At 33.7% G+C, this 12,964-nt stretch overlaps 1 protein-coding gene and 1 long non-coding RNA gene across 2 annotated transcripts; one reads left to right on the top strand and one right to left on the bottom strand.

The window, feature by feature from the left end:
* The first annotated feature begins 503 nt into the window (after nucleotides 1-503).
* Nucleotides 504-12,654, top strand: LOC117224192 (Gamma-interferon-inducible lysosomal thiol reductase 1). Its single transcript, XM_033476950.2, has 8 exons — nucleotides 504-701; nucleotides 763-897; nucleotides 1,012-1,471; nucleotides 5,406-5,514; nucleotides 10,600-10,764; nucleotides 11,464-11,652; nucleotides 12,088-12,243; nucleotides 12,497-12,654. Exons 1-8 carry the CDS (start codon nucleotides 596-598, stop codon nucleotides 12,605-12,607), a joined length of 1,431 nt encoding a protein of 476 aa, XP_033332841.2. The 5' UTR covers nucleotides 504-595; the 3' UTR covers nucleotides 12,608-12,654.
* On the bottom strand, nucleotides 1,549-2,527 carry LOC117224193 (uncharacterized). The gene is made up of 2 exons (XR_013034636.1): nucleotides 2,358-2,527; nucleotides 1,549-2,295 (listed from the first exon to the last, which is right to left on the bottom strand). It is a non-coding gene; the product is annotated as an uncharacterized LOC117224193 (long non-coding RNA).
* Nucleotides 12,655-12,964: the final 310 nt, after the last annotated feature.

The following is a 12,964-nucleotide window of genomic DNA, read 5'->3' as shown; positions in this document are numbered from 1 at the left end:
ATCGCCCGATGTGCGATTGGTCGCCTTTCATCGGAAGCATGTGCTCGTTGTCAGCGCTATTGAATTTTATACATCGCCGATCAAAACGCATTTGCCAAACCCTACACTCCAATATTCTTTCTTGTAGCTTCGTATTCAATGGCTTGAACCCGATATGTACCTAACTTCAACCGCGATAAAGCTTGCAATTAATTTGATCGCTCGATACTCGGTACACGTGCGTTCATCCTAGCGATTGTTTACGTAATACAATATAAATATTTTATATTTATTATTTATTTATAATATAAAATAAATATAATATATATATATAATTATATTTATATATAATATATATATATATATAATATAAAATAAAATAATATTTATTTTATAAATTGGACGGGCGCTAGAAACTTGAATTAGTTAAACATTGTACCGGGATCTTCGTTCTGGCGCTGCAAGTCGGTCATGAAATATCGCAACACAAGAAAGAGACTCCATTTTTATTGTTGCTTGTTGATACTGTCTGATCGACCTGGGGGTGCCGTGGTGCTTCTGCTTGTGGAGTAACCTTGTCGGATATTTGTTATTATATTAATTAAATCCACTTGTCATGGCCCTTCCGTATAACTTAAAAGATCCCGAGGAGGTAAAGGAGTATTTGAAAAACTTGCACATTGAATACAAATTTGGTTGTTACAGCGAGAAGAAGCCTGACGGTAAGCACACTCTAACCAACGATCCTAACCTCTTGATTCAAGTTTTGTGTATTTCTCATAGTTTGTCATCTGTTGGGCGATTACGAGGAGAGTATCAAATTGAATAACGAAGAGGCTGCCAAAATATACAAGATGACCTGCGATACAATGAATTATGGTAGAAGTTGTACGAAGTATGGTGATTTCAGCATGGTCGGTAAGTATGATTAGAATGATCGATTGCAGCGTTACACAGTAGCGTTTGCGTCGAATGATTCTTGAAATTCAAAATACCACTGTGCTATGAAAATCATTTTTCGTTTGTCCACAGGTAGAGGATGCGAACAAAATTCTATGAACGCGTACAAATACATGAAGAAAGGTTGCGAACTCAATGATGCGAAGGGTTGTTTTCATGCAGGTGCTATCGCAGTAACGACAGAAAACTTTGAGGAAGACAGATCCAAGCAAATCGCAGGTGGAATTAAAATGCTTCACAGAGCGTGTGAAAATAATGAGGAGAAGGCTTGCTTCCATTTGATGGGCATTTATATATCGGGCATTACTGGATATGTTGAGAAAGATTTTACAAAATCCTATAGATATGGTACGAAGTGTTGTGAGTTTGGAAATCCCTATGCTTGTGCGAACTTGTCCTTAATGTACAAAAATGGCGACGGCGTGGAGAAGAACGAAGAGATATCAGCCGCTTTTAAAGATCGAGCCATGAAGCTGATGCAGGAATTGCAGACAAGCAAGAAGCAATTGAAATTTCACCAGGGCATTGGTATGTAAGTGTAATAATTAGTTATTACAAACTGTTGGACATTGTAAATAAATATTACTGTAGGTGTTTACGTACTAGATGCTGTTTTAAGACCTCAAATATAATATTTATTGATCGAGAAGTTAAATTATGTTATATTATTATTATTATTTTATGTTATAAGTAGTATAATAATATAAATAAAATCTACTCAAACTAAAATCTACATTTGAATCTTTTATCAGGGAAATTGAACGGCTAAAGAGTCTCTGAAATCGGCTGTTGGTAATTTGTCTCTCAGTTTCAGTGTTCTACCGCTACGTTCCATGGCGCCATTTTTTTTTTGGAAAATAAGCACGAATCATAACGTTCCATATAAACTAGATCATTAAGTGTTTTGGAGTCATCAGTATGGATGGATAAATTCTCTGAATTTCTTTTAATTTCCAATGAAACATTCCTTATTGATGTCCTCTACTTGCTTTAGTTTTTCTCTTATGGTTGTGTCCACAATATTTTCAGGTGGATAACAGATATGTCTAGAGTCATTCCATTGTTATTAATAATCTGCTGTCTCAGTGACCAGACACATTTCCTTGCTACCATAATTGTTTCAGAAATTCCAAACCATCTAATAAATGTGGAGTTATATATATATAGATATATATATATATAATAATATTATATATATAGATATAAGATATATCTTTAAATAGCTTATCTAAAATTGGGTTGAGAAAGTGACTTGGATCTGCTGCAATTCTGGTGAGATAAGATTTGTCTGCAAGGCCGTTGGAGGTAATTTAGCTTCGGCCAATGTAACATTATTGGACGTGGTTTTTCTGAGATCTAGAATGAGCCTTACTGTTTCAAGTTGAATTTTCTTTGTAGTCTGTTGGAAGCACTGTTACGGAGATATTGTTAGGTGAATTCTTATAGCAAGAAACTGTATATAGAATAGATTTCTTAAAGCAGAAACGAGCTTTTCCACAGATTTGTTTCTTTTAAAACCAGCTTGATGTTCTGACAATTTTATTAGCTTGAGCTAATAGTTTCTAACCACTATCCTATGGCACTGTTCTCAAACTTTTATGGGAATATCATGGTGGCGCCATCTGTGTCAGAATCGCGAACCCTTAACATTATCATTTAGCGAGCAGTTTGAGCGTTTTGCCACTGCGTGTAGTGGCGCTATTTTGAGATTTTAAGAAGCAGATGATTCGTACCGGATTTTACATTGCATCTTATGGGAATAGTGGCAAGAATCATCTGTCCCGTGTATATGGAATAAAAAAAATAAACTTTTCCTGCGTGATATAGATGCAGGAGATTCTTCCGAATATTTCTATACTCTCGAAATATTTATCTAGTCCCTAAATTCGTGTTATTTTCCCCACGCATACATGTACTCCTTACGCCTTACGGCAAGAATCAATTGTGAATATAACGAATATTCAAATTTCTCAATATTTGCAACAATAGATAGGTTTCCGTGGCATAGTGTAGATGCAGAAAATTCTCCCAAACATTTTCGTACTCTCAAAATACATCGTTAACACTTAAACTGTTTTCTATAAATATATTTCATCCAATTTTTCATTTGCATATTCTTCTGGCAGGACACGACGCGACGCCTGATTTAGTTCGAGCATTGCCGTTATGTGGTGATACTGTTTCGGTGCCCGCGGATCACTGATTTAAAGAAAGAAATTAATTAACCGTGATAACAGGAGTAACGGCACAAGTGCGATGCGCAGTTATGTTATGTAATCGCGGCACTTTAGCAAAAGTAAATACATATTTCGACGTGCCGTAAACTTTTTGAACCGTCGGTGGTGAAAATATAATATAATATAATTTAATTATAATAATATAATATAATTAAAAATTTAAATTTTCTGTAATAGTAAAAAATATTCTATTTTCTCTGTATTCGTAGCAATGAATAAACATTTCTGCACGTTATCAAAGCAGAAGAATTTCTGAACATTCTTGTAATCTCATGATATTCTTTGGGCCCTCCGATTGCCACATTATAGTAGTATATTTATCATACGTAAAGTCTCGATGCAGAAGTGATTTATACACTATTACAGTGGTTATAGCGTTTCTGTGCTCTCGTGAGGACACATTCTCTCTCTCCCAGCGAGAAAGTCGCGTAGAAACCTTTCTCATTCTTCGCTTATATCGTTAGGTTGCTTAAAACCGCCGCGACGCGACGGCGATATTGCAACAGTCGCACGTTCACATTGCGGCTACAGAAATTCGTTAATTGCGTTTGCCTCTCGATCAGCCGGCTAACGCGCACGTAGTCGACCACCTATGTACATATTCTTCTCGCCTTCTCATTAATAATAATAATAATGAATAATTATTATTATTAATAATAATAATAGTAATAATGAATAATAATTAATAATAATAATAATAATAATAATAATAATAATAATAATGGATAATAATAATTATTATTATTAATAATAATAATAATAATAATAATTCTGCTTCGAATCAACGACATCGCGTACGCATCCGAAAACAAGTATCCGACTTAAAGGCACAGTCAAACCATGTTAATTTCAACGCTGAAGAGCATTGGCCGCGGCCAAGGATGTTATTGCTTTGGACCAGACTGACCAGTTTACAAAAATTGACTCGAGAGGGGGTTCTGGGCACGCAGCTCCTATTTTTCATTTATTATTTCTATAATTCGCGAACTGTACGCGATAAAAGAAAGATCTTCAGACAAAAGTTACTTGTTTGATTTTAAAATAAATAAAAGTTACTTCTTCGCTAATTGTTTAAACAACTGTGAAGAGAGTAAAATCGAACGATCGATACTTTTCTTTTTAGATTTTTATGCCGAAATCGTGGCCTTTTTTGTACTGTCAAGATCGGGTATCGAAAATGGACCCAATATCTAGTTGGAAACGTTGACTGACCGCGAAGGGGCCTTTTGTACGCAAGATAGGGGAGATTAGGAAGAATCGGAAAGGTAAATATAGGTATCTTCGAAAAAACGTGCAGAAGGACTCTCGATGGAAGCTTAGGACGCGTGACAATTTAACAGCGTTCGTCGTAATTCGATTTTACACTGCATAGTCTTCGATTTCTCGAAGATCGACTTCACCATTATATTGTTTATAAATTCGATTCTTAACCGTTTAACCGCAAAGGGGCCTTTTATACACACGATAGGCGAGATTAGAAAGAATCGGAAAGGTAAATATAGGTATCTTCGAAAAAACGTGCAGAAGAACTCTCGATGGAAGCTTAGGACGCGTGACAATTCAACAGCATTCGTCGTAATTCAATTTTACACCGCATAGTCTTCGATTCCTCGAAGATCGACTTCACCATTATTGTTTATTGTATATACCATTATTGTAATTCGATCCTTAACCGTTTGACTGCTGAGAAGCACTATCGCGCTCTTCTTATGTCGCTCTTCTTATCATAAAAAAATCCGTCAGCAGCCAAACGGTTAATGCAGACTGATAGAAAACGAATGGACACGTGCAAAAAGCTTCATCGTTACAGATTTTTCACCAGTTATCGAGCGATCCGTGGACGATCCGGTGATTCAACTGCCGCTATCGATCAAAAAATTGTTATCCGGTAATTGCTACAATAAAAAACAGGAAGACGCGACGGAGCCGGGAAGAGTAACAACACGGTAGATACAGTCTTCGTGCAAACATGTATTCAAATACATACTCTTCTTTTACTATTCCCCGCCCTCTCCCCTCCCCTCCGCCGTTGCGTCTGTATCACCGGCTGCGTCCCGTCCCGCAACTCGCGCGCGGCTCGCTATATTTTCAGGGAACCCCCTCCACAGCGTCGCACGGCGATCGATAATCTATGGCGCAGCCGCGTTGCTCGTTGGAGAGGGAAACGCGAAGTGGAGGGGAGAGGAGCCGCGCGAGGGGCCCCTACGTTGTACGGCACTGAATTTAAAGCGGTGTTCGCTTCGACATCGGCATCACACCGATCATGCGGTACTACTTGTTCGGGTACAGCTGGGCATTCCTGGCTTTCACCTTAGTTCTACACCTTAATACATCGAAGGTGAGTCGATTTTTCGACGGATAATTTCGTTCGAAGATTAATTAATTCGTTCGATCGGGGTACCATCTTTGTTCCGCTCCTGAGCTTTTACGTTTCAAATGTAACATTCGAATGTTCGCCGACGATTAACGTGCAATTGCACGTTTCTGTGTTTCAATCCGGACCGGAAATATAAGTATCGTCGTTTGACTGGTTTCCGGTGATTAATTTCCGAGTAATTAAATTTGTTCGTGTTTCGTTAAGGTCTACGGAGAAAGCAACGCGTCTAGGAGCATCTTGAGAAATGTACAACATTGATAACTATGATTGCTAATCCCTTGACACACAATTTCCTAATCGCAGTTACTGCGATTAGAAATTTCTCGACTGCAATAATCTCTACGAAGGGGAAGAAAATCGGTGCTCACTGTGCGCCTAAATTTACTTCAATGTTTAAACATTGATAACAAGCGATTAGAGTTTCATTGGAATTTTCGTGGATAGAATAACATCTATGCTCGATAGTTTATTACTAGAAGTCTGTTATTTGTTTAAAAGATAATCGGTAAGCGGTTAATGATCCTAATCGTTCTCAGTCATATTTTTGCCAAAAAGGACCGTCGTTCGTTCGGATCAACTTCTCGCACAACGTATTTGCATCATTATCGTACGCCTAATTTCTCTGCATTGAAGTCATGTCGTTGGTGAAAGCGTTGTGTCGTTTATCAGTAGACTGCGAACTTTGTGCATTTGTGAGGAAACTAATCAAGTCGAATGGTAAACTGTAAATATTGTTACATTAGTGTTAACTTATTACAATTATTATAAGTATAATATAAATATATATATACATATATATATAAATATAAATAGTATAATATAAATATATATATATACATATATATATAAATATAAATAGTATAATATATATATATATGTGAAGAGAGTAAAATCGAACGATCGATACTTTTCTTTTTAGATTTTTATTATTTTATATTATATTATATATATATATATTATTTTATTTTATTTATTTTATATTATACTATTTATATTTATATTTATTTTAATATTATATTTATTTATATTTATATTATATATATATCCATTTATATTATACTATTATATTATACTATATATATATATATAATATAATATAAAGTATATATATATAGTATAATATAATATAAAGACATTTTTATCTAACTTTATGTTTCTCACAATTAACTTTGATTTTGCATATAGATGCGCATACTATTTATCACACAATTATTAAACAAACAATCTTTAGGATCATTTTAAATAATCCTGTAAAAAACAATTGATGACAAAGTGATCGCGTGTCATTCTTCCTCGCGATCTAAATTAGTCGAAGGGTTACTGCGATGATAGAACGTTTGAGAATTAATTGCAAGGTAACTATAGCACCTGGCAAGCTGAGATTTAGTATATGTGTTTGAACGTGTTTGAGGCGATAGCAGGAATTTTGGTAAGACATTTTATTCAAAATTCTGGCAGATATTAAGAAGTCTGTCCAATCTGTACCACTGGCCACTGTGAATGAGAGGGAGCTGCTAACGTGCCCTCTGTTCCTTTTGGATTAAAATTGACGCTTTGCACGGAAAAGAAGGGGAATCCGGTTTTCGCAGCAGCTTTTTCGCGGGCTGTGCATTTAAAAACCAGTTTACTTTGGTACCGGACGCTTTGTCCCTCCGTTTTTCTGGTATAGTAATTGCCATTGATTTGAACGCATTAAGTGCCGAATATTAACTCGAAAAATTCACGCGATATCGAAGTCATTTCATCGATGACACCGAAACTGGAAAGTGAAAATTTATTTATTTATTTATTTTGGCAATGTTGGCTGAGCTATTTTGTGTTCTACAAATCCTAGTCAGAGTCAATTTGTTCAATATATTACAGTAAAAATGAATTTCAGAAACCTAGTTAAAAATTAGTATCACCCATAGGTGATCCACGCGACATTAGATATATGAATTGGTCAGAAAAACTCGTAAACATTTTATTCGAACATGGAACACTCTTCTATTGTACATTAATACTCCTCGTGCACGATCAGACTACAAAGTAAAATAATAATGTAACGTAATCACGTAATTAGGATTAAAAGTTCTAAGTAGATTAATTTCCTTATTTTAATATTTTAAATAGATAAGATGAGATCTTAGTGTGTAAATTACGAAGATGCATTTGTTGGTAATTATTAGATAAATTAGATTGACCATTTGTGGCAAAAATGAGCAGGCCGAATTAAAAACAACAAAGATTTAAAATGGAAGACTCAAGATAGAAGACTTAAAAATATTGTTGCATTATGTTGCATTATGTTCAACTCGTAGAAATAAATGTAAATCAATGTAAACTATATTTATCTCGTATAAAGACCCATAGTCTAGCAGTTATGTATATACAGACAGGTAATATCTCACCGATTTTGATGAAATTGAAATACGTTCTCAAAAACAGAATTTGAAACAATATTCTTGTTTTTATGTCATCGTCCTTCTATCTTAGTTTGCAAGATATTTTCAAGACTTTTGCTACTACTAGCAAAGACCGGCGGCGCGGGTCAGCATAACAGTTTATCTCATCGATAATAAAAGAATACATACAAGTACAGTCGGCTGAAAGTCCACTAAAACAAAATAAATGAGCTGCCACTTTATTTATGTCATTTCAATGAATCGTTTTTGGTTTCATTTATTCCACTTTTTGAACGCCGAAGGATATTTGTAGACACGCATTTATTATTCACGATTTGGTATTATTAACTGAGGTATTATTTTCAATTAGAATTTTTGAATTAATCAACTACTAAATTGAATCGAGCGCAGCTTAAAATAACAGAATCGAACAAATATCCAACTTCTTGAAATAATCGGGAAGAGAAATTTCTATTTAGCTTCTACTTCTTGGAAATTGTTTATTTCGCATGGAACTCTGGTTATTCGAGATCGATATAATGCTTTCGCAAATATTTTAGAATAAAAATGATTAATTCCACGCGATTCGAATTTTCATTTGAAAATGCAACATTTTATCCGGCATTGAGCTACAGTCACGAAAGATTATCTTTCAAAGTTCAATCACGAGTTCACCTTTCACCTCCAATCTTCTCTCGTCGGTTCAGGCACAAATTATCTTTGTTCCTCGAAAGAAAGGCAATCGTCGTCCCGCATCATTCATGATGTGGAAAACGTCCTTGGGGAGTCCGTCGTGTATTGTGTCTACATACCGCCTTTAAGAGCCGCAATCGGGTCTAACAGGATTTATGGTAGGACAATTGTCCTTGAACGATCAGCTAATATTCTTCTTCCTTCGGAAGCCCCCTTTCCACAATTTTTCCTACAATCCTGAGCGTCCTTGGCGATTTACGCCGATCCTTCTACACTTTTGCTCCACGCTGCCGTTCGCATAATGTTTACGAATATGGAAATTTTGCAACGCCAACCGATACAAACCTGTTTAATAACATTTTGATCGTACCATTTGATTTAAATGATAACACAGCGCGGTAAAGCTGCCTCCTTAACGTGGAATACTATTCTTTAAACAACAATTTTTTATGAATTACTTACATTTAGTGTAAGATTTATTTATTGATTTATTATTTATTATCTAGTCGATCGAGTATTGTCATCGACAATAGTTATTGTAAAAAAAGCAGTTATTTATTTCTCCTGCAGGATCAAACATCGCGTTTGAAACTAATTAATACTCTCCCTCAAGTGGTATTCTTTTTTAATAATTTAAAGTATAAAACAATGTATTTTCACTTTGTATTCTACATAATATTCAAAATGACTTCTCACTTTGTATTATATAATTATATAATATTTCTGATACTGTCTCAAGTGTTTTTAAAATATTTCTGTTGCGAGCATAGAAAAATATATTATATTAACATCATTATGTTTTAATAATTTAAGGTATAAAACAATGTATTTTCACTTTGTATTCAAAATAATATTCAAAATAATATTAATATAATATATTATTCTATCCACGCAACAGAAATATTTTAGAAATACTTGAGGCAGTATCAGAAATATTATATAATTATATAATACAAAGTAAGAAGACATTGTTTCATACTTCAAATTGTTAAAAAAATAATAATATCAATATAATATATTATTCTATACACGCAACAGAAATATTTTAGAAATACTTGAGGCAGTATCAGAAATATTGTATAATTATATAATACAAAGTAAGAAGACATTGTTTTATACTTTAAATTGTTAAAAAAATAATAATATCAATATAATATATTATTCTATACACGCAACAGAAATATTTTAGAAATACTTGAGGCAGTATCAGAAATATTATATAATTATATAATGCAAAGTGAGAAGACATTGTTTCATACTTCAAATTGTTAAAAAAATAATAATATCAATATAATATATTATTCTATACACGCAACAGAAATATTTTAGAAATACTTGAGGCAGTATCAAAAATATTATATAATTATATAATACAAAGTAAGAAGACATTGTTTTATACTTTAAATTGTTAAAAAAATAATAATATCAATATAATATATTATTCTATACACGCAACAGAAATATTTTAGAAATACTTGAGGCAGTATCAGAAATATTATATAATTATATAATGCAAAGTGAGAAGACATTGTTTCATACTTCAAATTGTTAAAAAAATAATGATATCAATATAATATATTATTCTACGCACGCAACAGAAATATTTTAAAAATACTTGAGACAGAGTATCAGAAATATTTTTCCTGTAAATTTACCCAACATCGTGCAACAACAGAAGACCGATTGGTATGTTTGCACTAGCAGAATTATGTAAGCATTTGCAGAGATGGTATCCAGACTATTTTAATTTGATTTATCGATGATATCTCGAGATACCGATTAGGAAAAATTCAATCGGTTCTTTGTGAACAACCGCTTTGGGGGGAGCGATGGGACGAGATAGTTCTATAAAGCAAGTGTTATTGTTCGAACATTGCTCTGATATCTAGCACTCGATCACGTATGACGGGATTGCTGAATTTTTATTCTAAACGGTGTACAATTCTTGAAACATTGTTCCGAAATTTAGGTCGTAGCCGTCGATGAAACGCCGAAGAAGGTGATTGATGTGGACGTGTACTATGAGACACTATGTCCCGATAGCAAGCGATGGATGCAGAGGCAATTGCGGGAGTTGGATGACGAAATCAAGAATCACATTCGTCTCAATTTGGTCCCATATGGGAAAGCATCGGTGAGCAGTTCTAATTGATCTAATTTACATAAATGTTAACGCTTTCCAGAATTATTGTAATTTAACAATGTACTATATTAGTAGACCGTGGATTTTATTTATTTATAACAGAAATGAGCAGATCAAATGCAAAATTACAGGAGCATTTTATTAACACAAAATATTATTTTATTATTGTCAACTCATTAAAATTATTGAGAAGAGGAATAAATGTTTATACAGTTTCTGCATCCTTGCAATGAATGCAGACTATTTTTATTTTGTATACAGATCTGCAGTCTGATAATTACTACAATTCAAGTACTATAATAGTACTATAATATTCATATAATAATACTAAAATTACTATAATACAAGTAGATTTAGAACATTTTCAATGATAGCACGAAATTGTGCACGTTACGTTATTGCAATTAATCGTCACGTTATTGTAATTAATCCTATTTGTATGAAAGTTACACTTTACAAAAATGATTATAATCTAACAATTTTTACGTTTACAATTCGTAGACTGCAGACCCATTTTTCATTTTAATACGTTGTTTTGTGAGAATCAAAATGAAAGAGAAATCGATTTGGTGAACAAAGAAGTTTCTTGTGGTTCTAATAAAGTAGGGGTATTGTTAAATTTTACCAAGTAACTAAATTAACTGTGTTAATTACGTCTTTGTGTTTTTTATACTGATCGACAATTTCCAGCAATATTTCGACGAAGACAAGAACCAATGGTTCTTCTCTTGCCAGCATGGGCCCGAAGAGTGCGAGGGTAACAAGGCCCATGGTTGCGTATTCCACGCGATCAAGAACGGGGAATCCGCTAACGAAGTTCAATCACTCAGCCAGACTTTCGTTGTTTGTGCAATGGCAACGAGATCCACAGTGAACGAGGTCAGAAAGACAGCAATATTTTTCAATTTTCTTTCCTAGAAATCCGTGCGAACATATTGGCTGTAAACAGTTTTCTTTTCGATTTTCGACAAATAATTAATACAGTTGAAACACCCTTATCCGAAGGTTTGCTTTCGTAATATTCTGATACCAAAAGATCGTATTATCTAAAAATTTCATTCGAATACTCTACCACTCTAATTATTTTAATAATGCTGTGTTAAATTAGTATTTTCTTCTCAGAATGATTTTGTATGATTTTTCTGTGCAAGATTACTTTCAAAGTTTATTTTTAATTATATATCTAATATTTACCTATAAATTATCTCACACTTATTATCGATATTTATTATTTACTATATTTGTTATTTGATACCTATTATTTTATATGTTAATTTTAATGCGTTTTTCAACAACACCGTCACCATTTTCCAGTGCATCAATCGGTTATCTATCAGTGAGAAAACGAAGAACAGCATCAACAGCTGCATCGCGGGTCCTCTAGCCGACGAGCTGTTCGCAGAAAACGGCAAGAAAACAGCCGCGCTGAATCCGTCGCTTTCCTTCGTGCCAACGATAGTAATTAACGGAGTGAGTAGTCAACATTATGCGTGACCGCGCACGAGCGTGGTTATTAATATAAATAAAAATAATAAAATAAAGTGTTAATCATATAATATCATATATAATATATATATATATATATATATATATATATATATTATATGATTAACATTTTATTTTATTATTTTATTATTTTTATTTATATTATTTTTTTTTTATTTATTATATAATATATATAATCATATATATAAAATGTTAATCACGGTTATTTTCTTCGCAGGTGTACACCCCGGAGAATCAAAACAAGGCGTTCAACAACTTCTCGAAGCTGCTCTGCGACAATCTGCAAGAGGGGCCCAAGCCGGCAGCGTGTGCAGTCAATAAACAATAACGTTTTGTGCATTGAAAGTGCAGAAATAAAAGCTTCTTATGAAGGAACGCAGTCGTTGGAAGTGACTCCCTTTTGCAAACGTTTCCTAACACTAACATGTATATATCAAAAACAAAGAAGGTCTTATTCGTTACAAACTCTGCGCTATAGTTTAAGCCTGTCAGAACATTTAGAAAGACATTAAATAATAATATAAAATTCTGACGTTGATAACTAGTGCTCTAGCTAGTCTAAAGCTAAATGCTACGCTAACAGTGTACTATTGTTACTAACGTTCAAGTATTGCGCACATTTGTTAACCCTTTAAGTGTTGACCAAAATTGAGAAAGTACAACAGAAAAATTATCTACTTATTAT

The sequence above is a fragment of the Megalopta genalis genome, chromosome 13, assembly GCF_051020955.1.
Source record: "Megalopta genalis isolate 19385.01 chromosome 13, iyMegGena1_principal, whole genome shotgun sequence".
Classification (NCBI taxonomy): Eukaryota; Metazoa; Arthropoda; class Insecta; order Hymenoptera; family Halictidae; genus Megalopta; species Megalopta genalis.
Note: the sequence above shows the minus strand (reverse complement) of the source record. Positions and strands in the feature narration are given on the sequence as shown.